We start from the raw sequence: 24,283 nt of genomic DNA, 5'->3' as shown, positions 1-24,283 counted from the left end.
CTATACATATTTTATTACTTATTTCTTGCACCCACTTGATTAATAATAAATAATTGTCGCTTAATATTTATGTGTTACTTCTGATTTATAAATATCATAAATTTTTGTTTACTAATAATTTTTTTTTAAATCCTATCTCTTGAGAAAATTAATTATAGGAGAAAACCTCTTTCCACTAAATTGTTGCATATAAATATTAAGTATTTTTATTTACATTTTGCGCTAGCAAACGTTTATGGAGAATGAGAGATTTTTCATCGAATTGACAACCTAGATATTAAAGATATCTACAACTTCGCGACCAGTAGCTAAAGATTTTGCATTTCAAGGCAAGTTCCACATGCGCTTGGCTCATAGCCTATGTTTTAAAGTTATTTTTAACCAGCTACGCTGTAGGAGAACGAGTTTTAAGTAGTAGGAAGCCTTCGTGCGGCCCGTTGACTCATTCTTTCGTATCTCCCGTTAATTATACCTTAATTTCTTGGTGAGTCATTATTGTGATTTTGACATCGGTCAGAGAAAATTATATTTGTTGTATTCTCATTAACTGTATTGTTTTAGCGTGTTGTAATCGATGGATTTCGTAAATTGTTCGGCAAAACGCTCTTCGAAAGGTTGCTGCGGTCGCGGGGTTGCGACAGACAGCGAGCTCGGAAGCTGCGATCATATTTACGCAAATTTGGTCGAGGGCAAGAGCAAAGGTATAAATACTGAAGATTTCGTTCACGTCGAACCAATGACGATGGCATATACGAACAAACGGTAAGCGATACCTTTAAATTTATAAATGCTAGGTTTCAATCGAGAGTTAAAATTATAATTTATTATATTATGTAAAATATTGATCGTACAGTTGAATATAATTTTTAAGACCTTTACTAATTCTTAAGATGTATGTCATGTAAATAACTTTAAATATTTTCAGCAACGAGGATTCCAGAAAAAGGCGCGCTCCTTGGTCGAATACGAACGTCTTTGCACACCAGCTTTCCCCCGTCTTCATTCGCAGAAAAATGGCCAGCGAAATCGAGGAAGACGACTCGAGGGAGCCGATGGAGTTTTCAGATAGATTGCCGCACGATGCGGACTTCCAATGTCCCAGATGTGGGCAGAGAATGGTGGAGCCTAGACTCCTTCCTTGCTTGCATCCTATATGTTTATCTTGCGTTTACGAATTGATGAGCAAACGTAAGTGGCGAGAGGAAGAATCTTAAGGAAGGAAAACGCAATTCAATATCTTTAACGTTACTAATAATGTCACGTATAATCACACTTTTGATTTATGAAGAGGCATTGATAGAATTGTTGTATGCTTGCAGCTCCGAATGTTTCTTCAAAGAACGAAATACGAGACGGACGAATGTACGCGCAATCCGACATTTATTACGAAACATGTCCGTTATGCGACTCGCACTTGCCGAATGCTAATTCCGCCGTACCGCCGCCGCATTATCCCTTGCAGCATCGTTTAGTTATGGACACCGTGCGACGTAAACTGGTCAATAGAGTACTTTGCGACGCCTGCACAGGCGAAGTTCTGGTGACGATCTAAATATTATTATCGTATTTCTTTTAAAATTTTATCTCGTCGCAAGGTAGAAATGTTTTATAGACTTCTCCGCATGTCGATTTTTTTTTAAGGCGTTCATACAATGTTCGACGTGTTTACGCAATTTTTGCTCGGAGTGCGGCAGGCAACACGAGCAGCAAAACCTTGCGGAAGCGAGAATAATTAAACATTTAATGAGACCACTGTGGGAGGCTACTAAAGTACGACGGACAATTTTATGCCAAACACATCCGACGCACGCTTTAAGATTTTATTGCGTCGCGTGTCAGCAGGTTTACAAAAATTCTTTCTTCTTAGATATACGATACTTGTTAATATGAAATTGAAGTCAAACGATTGATACTTTCAATTTAAGTCGTACGAATTTTTTTGTGATTTATTATACTGAACGACTTGTCATTTTATGGAATTAATAAGTAAGCAATAATACAAAATTTTCAGGTAACGTGCAAAGAATGCATGTGGAGTATGCAGCACAGAGGTCATGCTAGCGAAGACGCTGTTGGAGTGGGAAGAAGAGCTGGTACATACTTAGCAAAGATGTTACAAAAAGCGAAAATGTACCTAAATAATCTATTGATTCAATACAACCAGGACGTATTTTCAACTAACGATCTTGAAGAAGCACACCATATAGCCAAGATTTGCAGGTATGTCCAACTGTAATTTTATATAATATAAAATTGGAAATTATATAAACTACATTGTGCAAATGCGAGTTCATATACAGAACTCACTACAATGTTTAAAAACTTTAAATTTTTTTAATTTTAATTGTATGATAAAAATGCAACACTTTGATGTGTATAAGACTGTGCAAAAGCTAATTTTTGTTAATATTAATACACTGTAACAATTGTCATGTGATTAATATGATAATAATGAGCGAAAAGGGTATATATTGTCATTTGAGGTATAAAGCATACATTCCAAAGCTTCGACTGACAACACAGACTGATTAGAATTATGAAAATTATTATGCGATTTCAACATATTTGGTTAATCAAATATTAAGTAAGAAACAAATTATATTGCGACTGATGTGTGACTTAAAATGTGTTACATTTAAGTTTAGTTAAATATATTGCGAACATTTGTAAACAATGTAAACTATTATTTGTATTAATAAATAATACAAATGTAAAGATCATTTAATTTTTGTATATATTATGTATATATCATATAGTGTAAATGTGTCGAAAACATTTTATATATATGAGATATAATAAAAAAATATTTGTTTATATATTGTTACATGTCACCTACAGCGATAAAATTAAGGTAAGATACAAAAGTATGTTATAAATTTCATCTTTTCTCTACTCTTCTCTTTTTTTTTAATAGAGACGCTCAATAACCATTGTTACTTTGCTCAAGCATTTCAGTATTTTAAAGCTATTAATTTCAATTATCAATATAAGCTGTTGCAATATATAGGACTTACAATTAGATATATATAAGATTACTTCTTTTTGCTTGAAGTAAAATTTTATATAATTTTTAACAAGAATGAAAGTTTCTAATTCAAAAACTACAGTTGGATAAAATTGTTTCAAAAATTACAAAACGTTTTAATCGGTTTGAGCACATATAAATATACTCAAATCTCTTGAAATAATATTTTTCTCTCTTAATTAAAGATGTAAGGCATAATTAAAGTATTTATCTTTATGGAAACTGGAATATCTAAATTATATTCTTATACGGAAGATATATTTATTAATTTATTAAGACTCACAATATAAATTGATGCATGGTTTTTCGCATAATTAAGCAACGTCCATTACGTAATATAGATCCACAGCAAGACCAATGATTAAAGCCCGGATGTCCGATATGTCCATGGCCACAGCCTTTGTATCCACCTTTACAAAAATTAACTAATTTATTATTTTTCTTATTTCTGTTTTTACTTATCTAAGTTTTGAATAGCAACTACTAAAAATTGCTCTTTTATAAATTTTAAACATTTTACAATATTACAGAATTAGTATTACACAAATTACTTTTAAATTAATTTCTTTTATCTTTTTGGTTCGCGCGATACATATTCCATAGTTGCTATTTAAAGATTTAACTTGTGAAATTAATCCTTACCAGGCATGGTGCCTCTACAGCCACAAGTCATTTCCTTTTTTCCACCACTAGAACAAAATGTGCAACAGTGATAAATGCCACTATGTGTGAGTCTCAAAGCCGATAATCTCGTATCTTTATACCAGTATTCTGCAACAGAATATAATACACATGTTTCATAAAGAAAACTCACATATCATATATGAGGAAAACTCACGTATATCAAATGCCTACATACCGTTTTCCTTATCTGCCGTTACATTTGTCACGCCTAATTTATTTAATCTCCTCACTATTATCCCAGCAAGCGATAATATTTCTATTTCAGAACCATCGGCAAGTAAATTGTTTATTAATGAAATAGCATCCAGAAGGTGTCGTGCTTTTTTTAATCGTTCAAATTCTTGTATTCTTTCCCGAGCCAGTTTCATGTGGAGTAATACAATTTTATAGTCTCGTAAATTTGAAATATCTGCATTATTCTCAAAGTATCTGTGTAAAGAAAACCCTTTATGTCAAGTCCTATTTACTTTCATGTGTATTTCAGGTAAAGCTATCTTTATCTCCACATAAAGACAGTAAATTTATAAACTTTGTACTAGTAAATCTTTCTAAAGATGGCAATTGTAAACACGTATGGCAAATGTAAAAAAAATTGGATAGTACAAGTGTTACTTAAATGGTAAAAATATTATACACCAGTCATTTCGCTTTTATCGTATATGACACATTAAATATACAAAATTATGGGACATGTTGCTTTATGCATCTTGCATTGTCATATGATATTCATTTTTATTTCAACACTACGTTAAATCTTATTAACGTGAATGAATGTAAAATAAACGCGTTTCATTGTCATTTGAGGTATTGATCAGCGGAATCGGCAGGAAGCATAATTTTAGTGCTTCTCATATTTATTAAAAATCTTAATTTTATCATTATAACTAAACATAAATAAACCTCACTAAAAGCTTAGTGGCGAAGAAAATAAAAATTTCCAAGAACAAACAAATCTCTCATAAGCCTAAGATCCTACATGTCTAAAAACCCACGTTTTACATTATCTTCTAAGATAGAAAAATAGAGCACTTGTAGCGTAAGTTAAACAATAATTGCTTTTCAGCATACACAAGTGTAGAAAATATTTTAACTGTATTGTTATTAAAATATGAAGACGTTATATGCTGCAGCTAAGAGCTACTCCCAGAAAATCTTCAAATCCAATAGTAATCGATCCAGTTTGATCTGTGTCTCTTGTCCTAAATGCCTCTGTAACATACAACGTATCTTTGTTAAACGAACATGCTTAAATCATGCTAAATATTATCAAACTATTGCACGTACAGATGTTTATAGTTAGGTCTCTAATTAAATTAATAAACAATATCAGAATTATCATAAAATTTTCTTCCTTTTATGTAAACATTTCTAATTACCTGTAAACCTCTGTATCTGAACACACAATACTATGAACTGGTCCACAGTAATGGACTGATGACCACGTAGATCGCTCTTTTTTATAAGGAATTGAATGAAATCCGGACTAAGCCTATAGCCCATTTGTGTTAGGGCTGCGTTTAACTCATTCTCTTGTATGCTACCCGAATTATCGTGGTCAAAGCCACGAAATACACCGAGCCAAGAGTTTATGTAATTGTAAAGAGCTTGGAATTCCGTTACGTTTATAGTGCCATTCTTCTCCTTGTCGAACATACCTGTGGAAAGAAATAGAATTCGTTGATATGTTTACAGCTCGCCGAAGAGAGCTAAAGCTCCGATACATTGTTCTCTCTTCTATTTGTTCACTAAATATATGTACGAAACCCGCATACGTACCAATCATTAACTTGCACGCTGTGTCAGAGAAGGTACCCCCTTGACCGTTGGCCAACGCCGACTGCAATTCTGCAGCCGTTATCCGTCCACTCCCATCCTTGTCCACTGTGGCGAACCATCGTTGAACCTCTGGATTTACCCCTGATCCTGAATCGGTGGAGCCGTACATCGCGCTCTTGAAGAAACGGACAAGATAAATATAATTGCAGAGAGAATCACAAATTCAGACAAGCTGTGACGAAACGAGGAGGCTTCTTGTCTACATGCGAGAGCTATCAAATTGACGTGCACTCGTCAGGCGATACAGGGCCATTCATAATAAACCAAAACGACTGGATAAAGCGTGATATCAGCTGTCGCAGGTGCAATTGTTAGAATTGTTATTTAGAATTACCGGGTACGCCATTGATTGAAACTTTTCTAACCCTAGGACGGAGCACAAATTACTGTGTACACCGTGGAGCTCTCGTTAGACTTGGTTAGACTGTCATCGCGAGATTCTGCGTTAACAGTATAGCGTTACATAATAACAGACGCATTCGTGCGCTAATAGCATACTTTGTCAAAACATACTGGACAACTGGAAGAAAGACTTAGATCTTTGTGACGTTACGTATCCCCGCAATTAAGTAATTCCGCATTTGCGATTCCTTGAATCGCAAACTTAAAAAACAACAGGTGCGGTGCATGAGGCATTCGTTTATTCAAGGTTGCATAAACAAACGAAGACTATAGACTTCTACTCCTATAAAGAAATGAGCGCGTTCAGCAGACCAAGCCGCTGAGTAGCAGTCGAACGCGATTGGCTCTTACTTTTAGAACCAACCAATCAACGCAGAGTGTTGATAAGACGAACTCAACAGTTGTATCTGCTAAACGCGGTCTGTATAAAGAATAGGCGCGTTCGGCAGAACAAACCGTTTAGCGGCAATCGAACGTGATTGGCTCTTACTTTTAGAACTAACAAATCAACGCAGAGCGTTGAGAAGACGACGACAGTTGTTCTGCTGAACGCGGCCAATGGCTGAAAATTCCCTAGGGTATCTACGATTTCATTGGTCGAAATTTAGTGAATCTGTTCAATTTTGTGTTTTCACCTCATTTTACATAATTAACCCTCAGTGAGTGCTCAGTAATCTAATAATTCTTATAATTTTTATTTATTGCTACATAAAAAATCAAAATTTTGAAAATAACCAAATCATAACGCAGTTTAAATCGTTGACAAGTACCACAGCTTAACGGGCAACTTCCATACCACGTTGAAAAAACCAGTTCTCGTCCGATCACTGAAGTCAAGCAACGTTGGGCACGGTTAGTACTTGGATGGGTGACCGCTTGGGAACACCGTGTGATGTTGTCCAAATTTTTTGTTTTTTCCCTTAGCATTTTTTTTTTAAGGACACTGTTATAATAATGATAAAATGATTTTTTTGCTTTTTTCAATATATATCAAAAAGTATTCAAGATATAACAAAAAAAATAAAAAACTGCTTGATATAAAGTAATTTCACTCATAGTTTTTAGATCGCAACTTAAAAAACTGTAAATTCTATTACGTCTATTTACCTCCTTATGTGTATAAAGTTTCATTAAAATCAAAATGTTCGGGTTGCGAGGTTTCCTGTTAGAGGAAATAGAATCAAAATTAGTAATAAGTTTGAAAAAATGTAGATATAATTATTTCATAAATCATTTATTACATTCTTATATGTAATATACATAAAAAAATGAGATCAGAAAATACTACTTACACACAAGTATATTTGTTTTATAATCCTATTATAAATTACATGATATTGGAGATGAAAAATGTTTTCGATATGAAAATATAAAATATATTCGTAAAAGAAGGAATAAAGTCATGTAGACGAATTTGGATCTTCAATCGTCGTACTTGGCGTATCTAATGATGGAGGAGCTGGTGGAGGCCAACATGCATTAGCATTTGCCATTTGCAGTGACGATTGCACATGAGTCGGATAAGAAGGCATATTCATGTACGGATATGGCGTATTGGAGAATTGATGGCAATTCATCTCTACGGGTGGAGATGCAAGATTAAATCTCGGAGGAGCACCAAAAGAGACTTCATAATATTGATCTTGTACACCGTTACTTTGGAAATTGTTTTGTATATTGTAACTTGGGAAATTCTGATAGGTACCTTGATAATATTGGTTTATACCGTCCGTGTTGCTCAAATTACCGTCCTGTGCCAAATGTGGCGCGTTATATGTTCCGTATCCTGCATACGATCTGTTAGACATCGGAGGCATGTTCTGTGGACCTGGCTGCCAAGGAGCATTATTTTGATACGGATATTGTTGCCAAGATTCTTGATAGGGGTATGGTCCAGGAGTTCGTGCAGAATTAAAACGATTGCCACCACTCCAGTTTCGCTGTCTCCTCTGATTGTATCTCTGAGGTCGAACATTTCTATTCCTGTTCCACGGGTGATTCGATTGCCAGGCCGGTGTTGTATAGGAAGACTCTAGAAATCGATTAGCAATAATTATTTAGTTACTTGTAATAACAATAAGTATAGCAACTTGAAATACACTCACCTGTCTGACGTGGTTTTTTCTGCGAAGTTTTCCCGTCAGAACAATCTTTGTTATTTTTCTGCTTCAACTTTTCGTAATACGCTTGTTCTTCTTCATCGTCTGAAAATTCCGGAGACTCGTCATCGCCAGCCGTGTCGCAAGCTTTTAGCCTGAAAGAAAACGTGTATTTGAATATGTTACAATCACATGTAACGTATGCTAGATTCGTCCAAATACCAACTTTCTCAACTCCTGTAGGAATACGAAAAACGTATACGATTTATTCGATGGGCAATAATAAACTTGCATGCCAACTTTAATGCCATTGTCCTGTATGTGCTTAGAGTCATTGAAACGAACGCAGTAATGTGGTTCGGCTACGGGGCCATACACATCGAATATTTTACCGAGTGCTTTTGTTCCTTTATTCACGAATAAAATTGTATCCAGATCAAGTGTAGGCTCACCAGGTTTTGGCTCTACGATTACTAATTGCTCCACTATCTTTTCAATCTGAAATGTTCAAATAGATATTTGGAAGTTACTGTATTGCTGTTACATGATATTAATTTATCTTATAATTTTCTGAATGTCTGCATATGTATAATTAGCTTATATTAATTATACCTTGCCAAATGGATTACATAAAACTTCGGGGACGCTAATTTGTAAGTCTTCTATTGGTGGAAGATCATCTAATTCATTTTCTGTATGCTTTTCCTTCTTTGCTGTGTTTGCCTTGCTTCCTTTTTTTCTAAAAAAGTTAAATATAAAAAGTTTATTATTTCCATTCATAAAAAGTAATTAAATATATGCGTTATAATTATATTTTTATAAGAAAATAATCATACTTGTCAATAATTGTAATATCATTTGAATCACTGTCACTGCTACTATCACTACTGCTGCTACTGCTGCTGCTGTCGGCACTACTATCAGAATCATCATCGCTATCGCTTTCTTCGCATGATAAATTTTCTTCAGTTGTACGATAACACTGCAAATGTTGTGTCTGTATTTCTGGCATAGTGTGCTGATTTTTAGTTGTAGTATCTGCCTCTATCTTTTCAACATCTGAATCTGAAGTGTCTCCATATTCTGCAGCAATAACACTGAGAGAAGACGTCCTATCTTCTGTCAAATAGATATAACAAAATATATGCACATAAAATACTTCAATGAACGTTTTTATATGGATTTCAAATGTACTTATAATATATGCGATATCTTCTAATTTATAATGCAATTTACTTTTTATGTATTATAAATAGAGAAGTGGATATTTTTCTCAAGATTAAATTTTTTATTTAATAAGCCAATACGCGTGTGTGCTTACCTTGCTTTTGTGGTGATGGATTGCTTATTTGTATCTCATTATTACGAATGCTTACTTCTGCAACTTGATCAATCATTTTATTTAAATATTTGCTTTGCAAAATATTAGTATCATTTGACATATTACATTCTATGATTTTTTAAGATTTTTGTAAAGCTTGTCTAATATCAGGTATATTTTCAGCAGTTGTATGATACTTACGTGCATTTGTCTCATTGTTTTCCTCTGAAGTTGATTGAGTACTGATATTTGGAATATCAGTAGATATAACACAGCTATTAATTGTACTTTCTGTCTCCTCTGTATCTAACATTATCAATACGTTAGGCTTATCACATTTATTTTCCCTATTTAGAATCTCCTTCTCATTGACGATTATAACTGCTCTTTCATTCTCTAATTTTTCATCACAGAACATCGCTTCGTGTTTTTCTTCGGATGATTGTTCGTCTAGCTGCTTTGCCTCACATTCTTCTTTTAACGATCCTTCACCGCACATCAATTGATGCGACGTTAATAATTCTATCTTTTCCGGAAGTATATTTTTATTTTCTTCCGACGTTGACATGTTCATCGACATCTCTTCGCAAACAACTTTATTCGCATCTATATCCATTACTTTTATTTTATCCCAAGCTTGATCCACACGAGACTCTGCAAAATGTTACAAATTTATGTGCATAATGATGGTAGCAAGTTGGTAGTGATCAATAAATTTTTTCTAAATTAAGTTAAAAGTTTAATGGCTTAAATTAATTTAGTTATGAAAATAATAATAGTTTAAGATTCGAAAATTTAAAAACGATATAAAAAAGAGTTAATAAACCATGATGTATGTGCTAGATAAGGCATTGAAAAACACATTCATAAAAATAAAGCCTGACTTTATTACAGGTAGAAACGTTTGTCACAATATTTACTTAAATAACGTATTATTAATACGTACACCTTGCTTATTGTAAATTATGTTTCTGATTAAATTTTACTTTTTTGTACAACGAAAATGTCACGTGTTGATCCTAGTATACGACCACGTGCGAAATCTTTTTTAGGTTAGTATTACAATTACTCCGCTACCAAAGACAAAAACAATGAACCATTTTAATTTAATATTTCTTTCACTAATTGTATGTCAACTTAAGATTCTGTTGCTTTAAATACTTGGTTGTTATTGTTGTTAATATTTTTCTCATCAAAACAAATTCTACAAAGTGTCTATTAATTTTGTCGGCCGCAAAGATGTAGGACCCGATATATGTGTACAAACCTGTTAGCAGAAGGCTGGCAGAATATAACAAAAAAATTTGTCAACAAGATATGATGACTAATGACGGAAATCAAGCAGACCTCGAATTAAAAAACATTTTACTGGCGAACATTATCTCTGTTTGACTTCTGTTTATCACGTGAATCTTCACCATCCACCATCTTTAAAAAAAAAAAAATAGCCCATTAGCGCAATCGTGCCGCCATCTTGCAAACAGAGTTATCACTTCAGCCAACTTTGTGATTTATGGTATTTGCACTTTTCAACATCGGCGCCTTCTGAATAGTTCTGAAAGCGTCTGAAATCTGAACAGTGATCCCGGATTCTTCCAGACAGATAATAAGTTATTGTTTCTTCGTTCTTGTTCGCCGTATCCGTCCCTCGCAACGCGTCGACATCGTCGTCATCTACGAGGAAGTCTCAGCGACGCGCTACAATTGGCAGCATTGTTCGCCGAGCGATCTTGCGCTTGTCAACTGGAGTTGACCTGGGACTGTAGTTCCTGTAGTTGTTGCGAGGTGATTACGAGGAAAGAACGCTTTATTTTCCGCGATAGTTTTGAAATCGAGCGAAAAGAGGAGGCCGAGTTTCCGTGCCGCGACGTGGCTCTGAGCGATCCGTCTCCGGAACAAGTCGGGCAGCATGGATGACTTACAGAATTACAAGCTGCAGCTCCAGCAGGTGAGTCCTGTTTATTCCTCTGCTTAACCTCGCGTGACAATCGATCGGTCTCGCTTACCATTTTTTTACTCATCCACGACCATCCCCGCGACTCCTCACACGCTTTGTTCTGCTTCAGGTGGAAGCGGCTCTCACGACAGATCCGAATAACGAGGAGTTGATAAAACTGAAGTTCGATCTGAAGGAAGTAATAAAGCTGACACATGATTTAATTAAGTCACAACAGCAGGAAAAAAGACAAGCCAATGGCATGGACCCTAAAGATCCTATTTTGCTTGCAGTTCTGGCCAATAAGTGGAAAGTCGGCGATCAGTGTATGGCACCTTGGAGCGAGGACGGCAAGTGGGTACCGTTTATGAGTTATACTGGCTGCTGCGGTCCACTTAACGCTACAGATGCTTCGAAGCATTCCTCTTCTCCTTTCTTTCAGTGAAGAGAGAAGAACAAGAAGCACGCTTCAAAGCATCTGTAGCATCAAATGGGCTGCAGTCACTGTTTGCAATTGAATCGAATATCGTTTGAATTGTGCAACAGATGACATTCAGATGAATTCACGTACAGTGTTAGCCGATAGTGTCATATCGATACATTAAATGTTCCAAAAGCTGAATATTTTACCCCCAAGTCATTATTATCAAAACCTAAAGTCTATGTGATATGATACAAAGGCTTTGATAAAATTATTGATGGTATTGAAAACTTCAATGATCAGTCAAAAAGGATTTTGGAAAAATTATTTATTTGTTTCATTTTTTAAATTTATTTTTTCAGTTAATATTGGACGGTTTTGTTTTAAGAGAATTTTAATAGATTTTTTACTACCAAACTTTATTTAACATTGAATATTAAAGAAAACATTAAAAAGGCAGAAAAGGCTAAGGGTAAAGCAAGTATTAATTATGAATGGACTATTTATGTTAAAAAACAACATATTGACGATGATTTGTTCAACTCAAAAAAGTGCTGTAAAGTATCTGTAAGTTATTTAGAAATAAAGTATCTCGTACAACTTTTTGTAACATATTTTGTAAAATTTTGCAGGTATTATGAGGCAACTATAGACACGATAAGCGAAGATGGAATAGCAAATATAACGTTCAATGAGTACAAGAATACCGATGTCGTTATGCTTAGTCAGCTAAAATCTGTTGCTAAGAGGCCAGCATCAGATTGGGCAGATCAAAAATCAAAGTAAGTCATTTCTGATCTATGATGTCCGCAATAACGCATTATTGTGAACCAATATGAAATATTTCTTACGATTTTGCATACAATTTTGTCTGAGAAACGTGAAGGATGTGAGACGATTTACTAATCATTTATTTTTCCTCCTATCTTATTTCTGAATTGGCAACAATAACCCCATCAACTTGGTACGGTATTCTGTCTGAAATATGCTCGTTATTCGTTCATTTATCCTTTGATGTCACGCGGTTCATATGCATTGTCGGGGTCCAGGAAAAGGTAACAAGAACTGTCAGATTCTCTGGTATCTTTGAAAAGCAAATTAATAGTATAATTATATGTGTAAAAAAAATTGAGGAATTCTAATTGTATTCTATGCAATAACTAGATGATATAACAAGATAATATTATTTTACTCTTTTGTGACATTACCAAAAAAAAATAAATGTGCCAATTTTTATAAGTTATATATAAGTAATTGGTACACACACCGAGAGATATGTTAATATTTATACTCATCGAGATGAATATGCTGATAAAAATATACAAGTATCAATAACGGTTTTTTTTTATAATTATTGAGCATATATATGAATTTGCGCTGTCTCTATTTATTTACCCAGATAATAGATTTATTTATTTACAGAAAAATGCAAGCAGCTGCAGTTGCGGGTTCGGATCCAAACAAGCAAAGGGAATATCTTAAGAAGAAGAAGCAGAGGAAATTACAACGATTCAAAGAACTGGAGGAGGAACGCGAATTGGAGAAGAACAAGTGGCTAGCATTTACCAACAAGGTGAGGACAAGCTTTATTTATATGATGCGTATTTATCTGCAGATGTATTTAAAGCACGTCTCTGTTTATTGCTCTGTTAATTGCTTTTGTTTCTCCGCAGTCTTCGAAAAAAGGTGTCATAAAGAAGAGCATCTTTGCGACACCGGAGAACGTAAATGGTCGTGTGGGGATTGGTACCTGCGGCGTCAGTGGTCGGGAAATGACCAAGTTCAGTAACGGGGAGAAGTGGAGGCGGGGAGCTTAAATAACTTATATGTACATAAATAGATATATTGTAACTTGGTGAAAGAGATAGAAAGTAATTGTGGAATTATCGTTATATTATGTCAAAGACTGGTTGGTTCACCGGAACGCTTCTGCGATACGCGGGTGAACGAACGGGACACGATAACTTGCTCGCAAGATTACCGACGATTTCACAAGTGGAGTGTAGATAAAGTATCTTCTCTTAACAACATCGATCCTACATGTACTGAAACGATTTCGAATTTTTTACCGTAACGCTGTTAAAAAAAAAAAAGTAATCGCAGCGAATAAATGTGTTTTTAGGTTAATACATTTCCGCTTGAGCATATCTTGTTTACAATTTCATTGATACGAATAAATGTATATTTTAACGTGCAGCTTCTTTGAAGGTATTTTTATCTTTAAAAGAATTATGTGTGTAATGCACGTGTGTGTTTGTACGTGTAATGCAAATTAATTATAGAAAAATAGATCAAAAGAATAAAATATTAACATATATACCTAAATATTAATTATTAATAGACAAAAGCACTTTTGTAGTGACATTTGGTTTTGATTATCAAAATGTGCTAATATTGAAGTGGCCGGTAACGCCTTTATATCGTTCATATTTCGCGCCTTACAGTTAAGTAGAAAATGGCGATTTGAAGGATTAGTCTGATTGGCTGCCTTTTGCTTCGATCCTTACTGCATTGATGATTGGTTCTTACCTGTGGATCCAACTCGTCCAACCAATCACGTTCTATTGCTACTTAAAGCCGTTCAGTGAGCTGTTGCAGTACCAAAATGTTTCCCTTCACACGGTCATACGTCACCAGCAAACGATAATTATCGCGAAAAAATGCGGGCTCAGCGACTTGATAAGACGATGAAATAGCTCTCATGCACGGAACACTTTCCGCTGCTCATTGTGCAGCGTTCAAGATATCTTATTTCGTGGATCTCATATTCTAACCTGTACGCGTTGTCACCGCGAGAAGAAAGTACCGTTAAGATTTCAGCCTTTGACAAGTATGGCATTATTATCTGAACAGAGAAGCTTCGTAACGATCTCCACCTGAATGAGGCTGATATCAACGAGCAGGAATTGATATTGTTTATACTGGCTCACGTGCTGTTGCGCTGCGAAGACATGGGGTCGAACGAGGAGAACAGACTTCCAAACGGCGACGTTCGGGTACAACGAGACGTCGATTGGGCTAGATACGGTTTACGGGATCCGGAGGAGGCGCGGGATAACGCAAAGAGGGATAGCGAGGACGGTAACAATGCCCTTGGGCCGGAAATGTATCAGGCCGGTGCAAACGAGCTGTTCGCCCAGGAATATGTAAGGAATATCGCGTACAAAGCAACACTGATTCGTTATACAGCATTACGGTATCACATCCGTCTTGTGTGTTTTCCATAGAGTTCAGATCCTTGGTGGAAATCAAACTTCTTCATCTCCCAACCTGTGTTGTTCGGCACCTGGGATGGAGTTTTTACGTCTTGCCTTATTAACATATTTGGTGTAATTGTATTTCTGAGGTCTGGCTGGATAGTCGGTCAAGCAGGCGTTTTGAATGCAGTATTGATCATCTTTAGTACAGGTAATATCATGAGACTAATATAACTAATATATTTATTATTATTGTCAATAAACAGTAGAATCTCACGGTCAAATATATTTTTCATAAAATACATCTTTTTATAAGTGAGATGATATTATATCTTTTGCAAAAGTGAGAAAAAAGAAAGAGTTTTCTAAGAATATATAAACCTTGTTGCTCTTTTTAATTAAGTCAATGTTATCAAAAGATGTAGATATCGAGGGAGATTACTATGTATTGTAATGATTTCAGTGTGTATCGCATTGGTGACAGTACTGTCGGCTGTTGGGATATGCGAACGATGTAGAGTCGAAAGTGGCGGAGTGTACTTTTTGTTATCGCACGTGCTGGGTTCCAGATTCGGCGGCTCCATCGGACTGCTCTACTGCTTTGGACAGGTAGAAAAGAGCAAATTCATCCTACCGTTTTATCAGCGATTCCAAGAATCGGTTTGTGGATTTTATTTCAGGCGGTGGGTTGTGCTCTAAACGTTTTAGGTTTTGGGGAATCGATGGCCGGTCTTGTAGGTTTGGATTCGGCATGGGCACAACGCGGCTTCGCGTGCGCGGCCGTTGTGCTATTGTCTGTAATTAACGTGGCTGGTGTTAAGTGGGTTGTAAAATTGCAATTTATTCTCCTTCTAATCCTACTCCTCGCTGGAGTTGACTTCATGGTCGGAAGTTTCACTCATACCAACATCGGTGAGATGATACAACGAATCATGTCATAAAATCATATATTTTACGATATAAAATTGTTGCCGAGTGTCTTTGTATCTTAAATTAGACGCACTGAAATTATCATTTATATGTGTGCAGATTCTGGTTTTGAAGGCTGGCTATCAGGAAATTTGAAAAACAACACTTTCCCCGATTATCAGGATGGATACAGCTGGTTTACTGTGTTCGGTGTATTCTTTCCAACGGTTACCGGTGTCTTAGCTGGAATTAACATGAGCGGAGATTTGCGGCATCCATCCAGTGACATTCCCAATGGTACTTTGGCGGCATTGGGAACCGGGTAAGATGAATTGTTTCCAATGTGTGAGTTATTTCAGAAACTTTTTCATTTTTACATTAAAACAATTTACTTGTTACTTGCAGAACATTTTTGTATCTGTGCTTTTTGTTGACTCTTGCGGCAACTTGCGTCAGAAATGCTTTGCTCACCAACTTTACAATAGCGTCGACGGTATCGGCAATCTCGGTGTTGTTACTCGCTGGTCTATATGTATCGTCATTCAGTAGCTGTTTGGGTGCCATGTACGGCACACCTCGCGTTCTCCAGTCTATCGCCAGTCAAAATGTCATACCAGGAATGAGCTGCTTGCAAAGAGGGGTAAGTATTCCTTGAATATTATTTTTTAATTTGTCTTCTAGACATACTAGATAATAAGAAACAGAGGATCAGATTTATCTTATTCTACGGTTAAGAAAATTATAATATTTTTATATCATAAAATCCTACAATTCTATTTTATATCATAACGATTTGTTAGCAATAATTATTATATTTTCAGAGAGGACCAAATAAAGTACCTATATACGCTATGCTGGTTGTTGCTGTAGTAACGCTGACTTTCATCATTACCGGGCAAATTAATACACTCGCTCCAATCGTGACGATGCCATTTCTGTTGACATATGCCTGCTTAGATTATGCATACTTCGCCCTCGCGCAAACATTTGATCTTCGGCATACGCGGGAACAACGATTCCGTACGCAGTCTCCAACATTCGATCGCAATTACGGTTCCGCAAGTAGGAACAATTCAATAACCGACACAGACAATGATTTGGACAGTCTGTTCCCTGAGAGAATAAGGCATAAAAATCTTATGGTGAGAAATCACATCTACCGAAACATGCATTATTGTCTATTTTGAAGATTTTTCCAATAATGTTTGTTAACGTTTACAGAGGAACAACAGTATTTCCGACAATAACGTATATGTGGATTCGTCGCCGAGCATCGAAGACAATGCTAGTGTTTCCAGTACACCGGAACGAAAAGTTCACATACACAATAAGTTAGGAAATTGGTACAGCCCTTTGTGCAATAGATGGTTTTCTTTATTGGGCGTAAGTATTTATTCATTGAAAGAATCCGTACTTTATATGTATAAACGAAATACACATATATATAAAAGTGATATATATTTTTTATCACTTTTAAGAAATATATTCCTGACATATTTAGTTGCAAGATTAATATCGCGCGTATTCATACATTACAGTGCCTTGTAAAATTGGTTATAATGTTTCTTGTACACTGGGGATATGCGATCGCTAATATCGTCGTCGTATTTCTCGTCTGGAGTTACGTTGGTCACGCTAACCCTGCTGTAAAACCTGGAATTTCTGCGGAATTCCAATTCTTTAAATGGTTTCGGATTGCATTACTTCGAATTATGGGGTAAGTTTAATTATTTACTTTACAATTCTCTTGAAACGATAAATTCAAGAATTATAGAGATCGGACAGAAAATGATTTGTTCCCTTGTTTTCTTTTCTTAGGAATCGATTATAGAATATTGATTACAGAATACTGGTTAGAATATTTATAAAAAATTATAATGTAAAGATTTCTTTAGAAGATAATTTGTATTTTATCGTTATATAGGAGGAAAGTTTATGATTACGAGCAGATAGTAGTAACCCCAGTGCATCCGGGTGTTGAAACGTGTTCAGCTCAATTGAACGAAGAGAACGAAGATTTTTCGGGAAGAAGAAGGTATCATCAAACCGCTACAGTTACAGGTCAATACGTTAATGTTGACTAAACGTATAAAATTGCGTGATCTTTCCAGAATTATGAATCGCGCGAGTTTATGTACTATTCCAATAACGAACGCACGTCTTTTAAAATACGTTTTCAGTGGCGAGAACAAATTACGAACAGCATATATATTAACGGCTAATATTTAATATTTAATATTTCAAGACATAAGGAGCAGCTTGCGAGCAATCTTTAGGCAACTATGATTTCCACCTCATTTTATAACATTGTCAATCGCGCAAACAGCTAGTCTAACTTATTTAATGTGCATACGCATTTAAAGTAAAATGCAGTATAATTGCAGCTTTATAAGAGCATTTTAACAATCAATGAGACAATGGATTATATACAAAATTGATTGTATGAAACGTACAAAGAACTGATGTAATGGTAGTGTTAGATTTTTGTAAGTATTTACTTATCGCGATTGGCGTACACAGACGGGGTAATCTGCTACTAAAAGTAATGATTTATCCTTATAGTGTCATTCAACTTGACGGACATCTGAGAAAAAATATTCACTTTACCTTCGTAATCTCACATCAAAGACAATAAGACTATCTTATCGTCTTTGATGTGAGATCACTTTTTTTTACAATATTGAGTTTTTACGTTCGCAGATAATCAAGTGATAATGGCAAGTACGGCAATCGCATCGTGCATGAAAATACTCTGTAAATACCTGACAATATATTTATCCACTATTTAACACTTTTATAATTCTCGTACAAATGCACGAATTTGTAACTACAGAAAGGAATATATATATATATATATGTATGTGTGAAAGAGAGGTCTAATATAATTGTTGTCAGTTTTCCTGTTTGTTTATGAATCGTTTCGCGAAATCTGCTGAAACAAATGTTAGCGAAAATAAATTTATTTTTTATATAGAAAGATATACGATCCTTTCGATTGTATCGATAACAAACTAAACGATAGTATCAAATTTGACTGAAATTGCAACATCATTATCATTATTATTATTATTGTGTGAGTTCTCGGAGTTCTCAGAAGGTTGTTCAATGATTATTGTAATACATTAAAGAAAAGTCACATGATATATTAACGACGGAAAGAAATACAAGCAGTATTCTTTAATAATTTCCATGTATATATAACGATAATCTTACATTATAAAAATTATTTTACAGCAATCAGCGAATATATTTCTTCCTATTGCGAAAATTCTTACATTGTATCACTGCGATCTCTATCCTACGGACGCGACTATTAGTTCAGCGACGTCTGGATCTTGACAGAGAACAGATAGTTGCACGTAAACTTGCGTTCCATTCAGCGCTAGTCTAGCACGTGCTAATACTTCCTTTCCTCCTCGGAAGACGCCACTCAGGAGCAGATTGTGAGCAGCCGCTCCGCTCTGAACCTTATTACTGCGTTCCACAGCTTCTAGGCCCAAGAATTCTGTAAGACTTTGAATCGCTCCTTCTAAAGACGTCACTGTAGCTCCCAAAGCGAATGTTTCCTCTAGCTTGACAAATCCTTTCGCAGCGTATGTATCCCAAGCGGTATTAAAGTCCATGCCTCTGTTACCAACGCCACGTACTTGATCAGCTAGAGTCACTTCCAAATCTTCCAACTAAAAAAAATCGCATTTATAAACAAATTTTAAATAACGTTAATTTTGTGAATAATAATTTTGTTGATATAATAAATATTTATAAACAAGCGTATTTTTCTCTCGTGAGATTTAAGAAATTATATTAATTTTGTATCAATGCATTGCTCGCAGAAGTATTTATATGAAAGTCACTTTGTTATATCATTAAAAGTGATCTTTTACCATATATTCGTCGTGGTATCCTTGTTCCGCGTCTGGTATTCCCGTCGTTGGATCGCAATCCCTTGCCATAAATCGTAACGTCGTAGGAATGGTAACGACACTCGTTTGTACATCTTCCGGATATTTCAATACTGTGTAGGTGGTTCCTGGTTCATTGTAAGGTAATCGCGGACATGGTACTACGCACACAATGGAGTAACTGAAATAAACGACTCATTACAACATTGTCATAAAAAAATGTAAGGGAGTAACATATATATATATAAATGCGTCGATAGTATATTTACCCTGTAGGAGGCTCAACGCCCACTACCACATCTTCGAGAAGTTGATCGGAGAGCGTGTTCACACAGTCAAACTGTAAAATGAGAAATTCAGGGAATGTGTGTTTGATGCATTTGACATTATATTCCGTTTCGGATTCCGTTAATTCAAACACCGGCGAGGATTTGAGGAGCGACGTGTCTCGGATGATCGTGGCCAAATGCGGGATCTGCGATAATTTCTCCATAAAGCTTTCTTCTCTGGTCAAACGAGGTTGCTTGATAGTGGTGTGCACTTCGACTTGAGCTGGTTCCTCTACTGTCTGAGCTGGCGGTATCTGTAATTCAATGTAAATAAACATAAATTTGATGAAAAAGAAAGACATGTATGAGTAGTGGGTAATTGTCTTGCTTTCATAAGAAAGTTTCTCAAAAAATCGGAATAATATACCTGAGAAATGTCGAACGATTCTTCCATGGATGTCAGCATGTAATTCTTCAAGGCCCTCTCCAGTGTCGGTACCGACAGCAAGGGCGGCTGCACCAGCGGCAATATAGTCGGGTCGTTCTGCTGTTGCAAAATCGTGCAATAGTAAGCCGCACGATCGCGTACCTCATCGTCCGAGTCCAGCTGGCAACGTGAGAGCAGCACCAACACGTTTGGAAGCAAGGGCGGGCAGGCGGCAGCGAAACGTGCCAATGCAGTAACGGCCGCTGCTCGCACGCTGGCACTCTCGAGGATAACGCGATTGTAGATGAAGCGGATATATCTCGACGGTTGTTTCGACGTGGGTCCCTCCTGACCAAGTAAATGCAAAATGCGAACGGCTAGGGAGATGTGCTCGCAATCCTCGATGAATTCGCAGAGATGCGCGAGGCCCGCTTCCTTGGCTTCCGCGTTCCCTTCCATCACGGCTATAATGGTGTCGGCGATCGCCGCTTTGTACTCGAGCCCGCCCTCGTCTCTCAGCATAGCCGAGAGGAAATTCATGAGAACCGCGTGCTTGCGAGGGAACTTTTGACACAGAGCCCTGAGAAAAAAAAAAGAGATTTTAGAAGAAAAATATATACATTAGCGATGTTATTGTGTGATTCGAGAAATCAAATTTACCTGATGGCTTGGACCACTACGACCTTAAATTCGTCCGAAATTTCCGACACAAAGGTGGCGATCTGCTTCATCAGACGGTCAACAGAACTCTCCGCTCCGGTTTTTAAGAGAGTGGTTATCGCCAAAGTGGCGATCGATCTGTTCGAGTCTGTGATGAGATTTTCCAGATCAAGATTGCAAGCCGTGACCGCCGCCGGATGAGACATCGCAACTTTGTTGAGAGTCCTGACTGCGGCGAACCGAAGTGCTGGCTTCGGCGAGCCGCAGAAGAGCTGCAGGACACTGATCGCAGGTCCGATCTCTCTGGCGCCGCTTCTTCCAAGATTGACCAAGGCGTGCGCCGCCTCGTACACCACCATCTCGGACTTGTGACGCAGACAGGACTCGATGAATCCTATCAGTTCCTCGCCCTCGTCCACCTCGTCCAATAATTTGTACGCCATTCTGATCAGCATGCACGCCGCGTAAGGGCTCTTCGGGCTCGTCTTCATAAGTTTGGCGACCAGCTTGATCACCGCATGCTTGTCCGCCTTACGTGCTTGATACAGGACACCCAGGGCGTGATACTGAACCATCACGTTGTTGGAATTCAACGCCTCCTGCGCCTCGTTTGCCCATCTTCTCGCGACGTCGCTCGACACGCTCGTCAAATGCAAGGACGAGACAAGGGCAGCACTGGAGACGGCCGGCGAACGATCGACTATGGCTTGCTTCATGTAGCGCTCGATGGCCGCCAGCATGCTGCCGTCGGTGATGGTGCAGAGCGCCCGGATGGCAGCAGCCCTGTACAAATCCTCCTTCCCCGTCATGTCTTTCGTTAGACTGGACGTGACTATAATCACGTCCTCGGCTAAGGAACTCAATTCTTTGATGCCCAGATAGACCAGCCGTCTCAGGATGACATCGCGTGATTGAAACAGCTTGGTCATGGCGAAGAAAGCCTCGGTGGCTTCCGTTGTACCCAACTGTTCGCCCTGATTGAGTAAATATAGAATCTTGGTGAGAATGTGGGCGCATTTTTTCGGATTGACAGGCGTGTTGTTGAATGTACGTGCTTCCTGAAGAACCGTGGTCTTTTCCAAGTTTTGAAACGGGTTCCCACCGCCTTGATCAGACAGAAAAGACATGTGTCAGCGCTCGGCAGTGTCAATCAACGCTAAATTCTAAAGATTTATAACGCATATAACATTTGGAAATGTACGTTCGTAAGAAATTATTACAAAATCCGATGCATTCCGTAGCTATACTCATCACTGACATCTGAAAATGTGTTTACTTGTAATTGTCCGAGACTGACAACCTGACAGACCCGATAACCTGCGCGCGACTTCTAACTTACGTTCGCGAGCAACGTTCGCGTTAAGAAAAAGATAGTAATATTAAATTCATAATTACCGTCCTCCTCCTCCTTCTTGTCGCGCTTAAACGTAATCATGTTTCACTGCAAACAGAATCTCGGGAGACGAAAAAATATCACGACACGTCAGCTCGACGTGTTCTAGACGGCCATTGCAGTTTTGCAGTTTCTGTCTTCCGCTAGTTCCGCTATCTTTCCCTCTTTCCCGCGGAGCACAAAATGCTTAATTGTTTCTTTCTTTTTATTTTCAATAAATAATTTTAATTTATATTTTACGTGTAAATTATATTTTAAACTAAAAGTACGAGTAACTATTCTAAATTATAAAACTTACGAATTATATAATTGACGTAATACATAGCTTCAGAGAATTCTGTTTTTCTAAAAATTTTTTTATTTACATATTTTAAATATTTTATTTATTAAAGCGCTTAGTAATTCTTTAATATGATTGGTTCGTGCTTTTGGTTCTTCGCAGGATCGAAGTGTATGAACCAATCGTATGAAAGAATCACTGAGCCACACTGAGCGATACTAATGTCCATTTCTATCAACGTGAATTATCTTCAATTTTGATTTAATTTATTTTTTATCTTTTTTTTAGTTTTAATGGTTAAAAAAAAGATAAAAATAATTAAGTTAAACTAATAATTAATTTCTCTCCCACTATGATGTGTTCTAGGCCGGTATTCAAGTCGGATCTTATATTTAATTATGAATTGCTTGAATTACCTTAAGACTATGAATACGGGCCATAAAGATTTGCTTGAGCGAGGTTTTGGAACGCACTGAACGCAGTCGGAAACTCGGAACTCTCGGAAGCGATTGTAAACAAAAATGGCGTCCGCCTTGGAGAACTTGGAGGCTCAATTGGAGCTCTTTATCGAGAACGTACGGCAAATACGCATTATAGTGAGCGATTTTCAACCTCAAGGGCAAAACGTACTGAATCAAAAGATGTGAGTATTCGTGCAACGTGCATACGTTTGCATATTTACACATAAGGACATTACCTTTATAAATTAACCTCGCGACGGCGAGGTTGTACGACAACGAGCGTTCCACTTCGTGCCACAATTGAGCAATAATAAATTGTTGCATGTACTTGTTAGAAGAGCACTTTTGAGATCCGATAGTTAGACAGGTTAGAAGATCTTTAATGTGCTTTTCTTCTTTGCTATAAATTACAGTTTGCTCAGCTGAGACTTCATATTTGTGTAAATTGTAGCTTATATCACTCGAAATGTAAAATTTATTAAAAGTACATTGACAGATTTGTTTTTTCTTACAGTCAAGGCTTAGTCAATGGCCTACAGGAAATTGACAAGCTAAAGTCTCAGGTACAAGACGTCCATGTGCCACTGGAAGTATTTGAGTAAGTCATTATAATACTGATGTCATAATCGATGAGTATCCGGCTAAGGAAATAATTATTATTATCATTAAACACTTGTTTCAGTTATATCGACCAAGGGAGAAATCCGCAGTTATACACCAAAGACTGTATAGAGAAAGCTCTGACGAAGAATGAACAGGTGAAAGGGAAAATCGATGCCTATAGGAAATTCAAGGCGAACATGCTGGTGGAATTGAATCGAGTTTTCCCGAACGAACTGACCAAATACAGAGCGATTCGCGGAGACGAATAGGATAAATGTAACTTAAAGGACCAGATTATGACAAACAAAATGTTTCTTTGCAAACGCTGCCACATGATATGTAATTTACGTTTTCAATAACTTCTATATTTATTAAAGAATATATTATCTATGCACGATACTTAATATTACTTTCTGTTATATATATATATATATATATATATATATATATATATATAT

At 36.7% G+C, this 24,283-nt stretch overlaps 7 protein-coding genes and 1 non-coding gene across 15 annotated transcripts; 5 read left to right on the top strand and 3 right to left on the bottom strand.

The window, feature by feature from the left end:
* The first annotated feature begins 377 nt into the window (after positions 1-377).
* On the top strand, positions 378-2,697 carry LOC112455110 (tripartite motif-containing protein 45-like). Its single transcript, XM_025016817.1, has 6 exons — positions 378-484; positions 562-762; positions 926-1,188; positions 1,320-1,540; positions 1,642-1,842; positions 2,012-2,697. The coding sequence occupies exons 2-6, from the start codon at positions 575-577 to the stop codon at positions 2,234-2,236; spliced, it is 1,098 nt and encodes a 365-aa protein (XP_024872585.1). The 5' UTR covers positions 378-484; positions 562-574; the 3' UTR covers positions 2,237-2,697.
* A 583-nt stretch (positions 2,698-3,280) lies between these two features.
* Positions 3,281-6,197, bottom strand: LOC112455124 (peflin-like). 3 transcript variants are annotated; one of them, XM_025016858.1, is made up of 7 exons: positions 6,059-6,197; positions 5,880-5,985; positions 5,486-5,660; positions 5,086-5,364; positions 3,885-4,918; positions 3,668-3,796; positions 3,281-3,435 (listed from the first exon to the last, which is right to left on the bottom strand). In XM_025016858.1, the coding sequence occupies exons 2-5, from the start codon at positions 5,889-5,891 to the stop codon at positions 4,827-4,829; spliced, it is 558 nt and encodes a 185-aa protein (XP_024872626.1). In that variant the 5' UTR covers positions 5,892-5,985; positions 6,059-6,197; the 3' UTR covers positions 3,281-3,435; positions 3,668-3,796; positions 3,885-4,826. The 3 variants fall into 3 exon arrangements, with proteins under 3 accessions (XP_024872626.1, XP_024872627.1, XP_024872628.1); XM_025016859.1 differs by lacking the exon at positions 5,880-5,985 and having other exon boundaries at positions 6,044-6,197; XM_025016860.1 differs by lacking the exon at positions 5,880-5,985.
* A 532-nt stretch (positions 6,198-6,729) lies between these two features.
* Positions 6,730-6,848, top strand: LOC112455132. Its single transcript, XR_003040824.1, has one exon. It is a non-coding gene; the product is annotated as a 5S ribosomal RNA (ribosomal RNA).
* A 314-nt stretch (positions 6,849-7,162) lies between these two features.
* On the bottom strand, positions 7,163-10,884 carry LOC112455113 (H/ACA ribonucleoprotein complex non-core subunit NAF1). 6 transcript variants are annotated; one of them, XM_025016826.1, is made up of 9 exons: positions 10,635-10,878; positions 9,569-10,021; positions 9,368-9,430; positions 8,883-9,165; positions 8,659-8,785; positions 8,273-8,544; positions 8,053-8,201; positions 7,653-7,979; positions 7,163-7,526 (listed from the first exon to the last, which is right to left on the bottom strand). In XM_025016826.1, the coding sequence occupies exons 2-9, from the start codon at positions 9,981-9,983 to the stop codon at positions 7,348-7,350; spliced, it is 1,815 nt and encodes a 604-aa protein (XP_024872594.1). In that variant the 5' UTR covers positions 9,984-10,021; positions 10,635-10,878; the 3' UTR covers positions 7,163-7,347. The 6 variants fall into 6 exon arrangements, with proteins under 6 accessions (XP_024872594.1, XP_024872592.1, XP_024872590.1 ...); XM_025016824.1 differs by having other exon boundaries at positions 7,163-7,979; positions 8,883-9,162; positions 9,368-9,424; positions 10,635-10,884; XM_025016822.1 differs by having other exon boundaries at positions 7,163-7,979; positions 8,883-9,162; positions 10,635-10,883.
* A 42-nt stretch (positions 10,885-10,926) lies between these two features.
* On the top strand, positions 10,927-13,920 carry LOC112455112 (survival of motor neuron-related-splicing factor 30). Its single transcript, XM_025016819.1, has 5 exons — positions 10,927-11,315; positions 11,434-11,657; positions 12,357-12,506; positions 13,147-13,297; positions 13,398-13,920. Exons 1-5 carry the CDS (start codon positions 11,277-11,279, stop codon positions 13,539-13,541), a joined length of 708 nt encoding a protein of 235 aa, XP_024872587.1. The 5' UTR covers positions 10,927-11,276; the 3' UTR covers positions 13,542-13,920.
* Positions 13,921-14,314: 394 nt separating this feature from the next.
* LOC112455107 (solute carrier family 12 member 8) lies at positions 14,315-18,865 on the top strand. The gene is made up of 10 exons (XM_025016813.1): positions 14,315-14,870; positions 14,952-15,132; positions 15,385-15,530; positions 15,602-15,833; positions 15,951-16,152; positions 16,236-16,470; positions 16,652-16,972; positions 17,052-17,213; positions 17,369-17,547; positions 17,755-18,865. Exons 1-10 carry the CDS (start codon positions 14,676-14,678, stop codon positions 17,912-17,914), a joined length of 2,013 nt encoding a protein of 670 aa, XP_024872581.1. The 5' UTR covers positions 14,315-14,675; the 3' UTR covers positions 17,915-18,865.
* A 92-nt stretch (positions 18,866-18,957) lies between these two features.
* On the bottom strand, positions 18,958-22,621 carry LOC112455106 (coatomer subunit gamma). The gene is made up of 6 exons (XM_025016812.1): positions 22,484-22,621; positions 21,089-22,193; positions 20,429-21,008; positions 20,002-20,315; positions 19,715-19,913; positions 18,958-19,510 (listed from the first exon to the last, which is right to left on the bottom strand). The coding sequence occupies exons 1-6, from the start codon at positions 22,521-22,523 to the stop codon at positions 19,124-19,126; spliced, it is 2,625 nt and encodes an 874-aa protein (XP_024872580.1). The 5' UTR covers positions 22,524-22,621; the 3' UTR covers positions 18,958-19,123.
* A 647-nt stretch (positions 22,622-23,268) lies between these two features.
* Positions 23,269-24,224, top strand: LOC112455115 (mediator of RNA polymerase II transcription subunit 10). The gene is made up of 3 exons (XM_025016828.1): positions 23,269-23,404; positions 23,737-23,820; positions 23,905-24,224. The coding sequence occupies exons 1-3, from the start codon at positions 23,283-23,285 to the stop codon at positions 24,092-24,094; spliced, it is 396 nt and encodes a 131-aa protein (XP_024872596.1). The 5' UTR covers positions 23,269-23,282; the 3' UTR covers positions 24,095-24,224.
* Positions 24,225-24,283: the final 59 nt, after the last annotated feature.

Source organism: Temnothorax curvispinosus, unplaced genomic scaffold (genome assembly GCF_003070985.1).
Source record: "Temnothorax curvispinosus isolate PA1 unplaced genomic scaffold, ASM307098v1 QBEX01005835.1, whole genome shotgun sequence".
Taxonomy (NCBI): Eukaryota; Metazoa; Arthropoda; class Insecta; order Hymenoptera; family Formicidae; genus Temnothorax; species Temnothorax curvispinosus.
This window is presented reverse-complemented; position numbering and strand designations above follow the sequence as displayed.

What these genes read in the sequence shown, in the direction of transcription:
- LOC112455110 (XM_025016817.1), top strand. Translation starts at nt 575, where the DNA reads ATGGATTTCGTAAATTGTTCGGCAAAACGCTCTTCGAAAGGTTGCTGC. An exon ending in TTACGAATTGATGAGCAAAC is followed by an intron (nt 1,189 to 1,319) that starts GTAAGTGGCGAG and finishes GTATGCTTGCAG; the next exon opens with CTCCGAATGTTTCTTCAAAG. An exon ending in ATTGCGTCGCGTGTCAGCAG is followed by an intron (nt 1,843 to 2,011) that starts GTTTACAAAAAT and finishes CAAAATTTTCAG; the next exon opens with GTAACGTGCAAAGAATGCAT.
- LOC112455124 (XM_025016858.1), bottom strand. An exon ending in AGCGTGCAAGTTAATGATTG is followed by an intron (nt 5,365 to 5,485) that starts GTACGTATGCGG and finishes TTCTTTCCACAG; the next exon opens with GTATGTTCGACAAGGAGAAG. An exon ending in TCAGATACAGAGGTTTACAG is followed by an intron (nt 4,919 to 5,085) that starts GTAATTAGAAAT and finishes TGTATGTTACAG; the next exon opens with AGGCATTTAGGACAAGAGAC.
- LOC112455113 (XM_025016820.1), bottom strand. Translation starts at nt 9,983, where the DNA reads ATGGATATAGATGCGAATAAAGTTGTTTGCGAAGAGATGTCGATGAAC. An exon ending in TTCCTACAGGAGTTGAGAAA is followed by an intron (nt 8,202 to 8,272) that starts GTTGGTATTTGG and finishes GTTTTCTTTCAG; the next exon opens with GCTAAAAGCTTGCGACACGG. An exon ending in GAAAAAACCACGTCAGACAG is followed by an intron (nt 7,980 to 8,052) that starts GTGAGTGTATTT and finishes ATCGATTTCTAG; the next exon opens with AGTCTTCCTATACAACACCG.
- LOC112455112 (XM_025016819.1), top strand. Translation starts at nt 11,277, where the DNA reads ATGGATGACTTACAGAATTACAAGCTGCAGCTCCAGCAG. An exon ending in TGGGCAGATCAAAAATCAAA is followed by an intron (nt 12,507 to 13,146) that starts GTAAGTCATTTC and finishes ATTTATTTACAG; the next exon opens with AAAAATGCAAGCAGCTGCAG. An exon ending in GGCTAGCATTTACCAACAAG is followed by an intron (nt 13,298 to 13,397) that starts GTGAGGACAAGC and finishes GTTTCTCCGCAG; the next exon opens with TCTTCGAAAAAAGGTGTCAT.
- LOC112455107 (XM_025016813.1), top strand. Translation starts at nt 14,676, where the DNA reads ATGGGGTCGAACGAGGAGAACAGACTTCCAAACGGCGACGTTCGGGTA. An exon ending in ATTGATCATCTTTAGTACAG is followed by an intron (nt 15,133 to 15,384) that starts GTAATATCATGA and finishes TAATGATTTCAG; the next exon opens with TGTGTATCGCATTGGTGACA. An exon ending in TAAGGCATAAAAATCTTATG is followed by an intron (nt 16,973 to 17,051) that starts GTGAGAAATCAC and finishes TAACGTTTACAG; the next exon opens with AGGAACAACAGTATTTCCGA.
- LOC112455106 (XM_025016812.1), bottom strand. Translation starts at nt 22,523, where the DNA reads ATGATTACGTTTAAGCGCGACAAGAAGGAGGAGGAGGACG. An exon ending in GTAGTGGTCCAAGCCATCAG is followed by an intron (nt 21,009 to 21,088) that starts GTAAATTTGATT and finishes TTTTTTTCTCAG; the next exon opens with GGCTCTGTGTCAAAAGTTCC. An exon ending in GGCGTTGAGCCTCCTACAGG is followed by an intron (nt 19,914 to 20,001) that starts GTAAATATACTA and finishes CGTTTATTTCAG; the next exon opens with TTACTCCATTGTGTGCGTAG.
- LOC112455115 (XM_025016828.1), top strand. Translation starts at nt 23,283, where the DNA reads ATGGCGTCCGCCTTGGAGAACTTGGAGGCTCAATTGGAGCTCTTTATC. An exon ending in AACGTACTGAATCAAAAGAT is followed by an intron (nt 23,405 to 23,736) that starts GTGAGTATTCGT and finishes TTTTTCTTACAG; the next exon opens with TCAAGGCTTAGTCAATGGCC. An exon ending in GTGCCACTGGAAGTATTTGA is followed by an intron (nt 23,821 to 23,904) that starts GTAAGTCATTAT and finishes CACTTGTTTCAG; the next exon opens with TTATATCGACCAAGGGAGAA.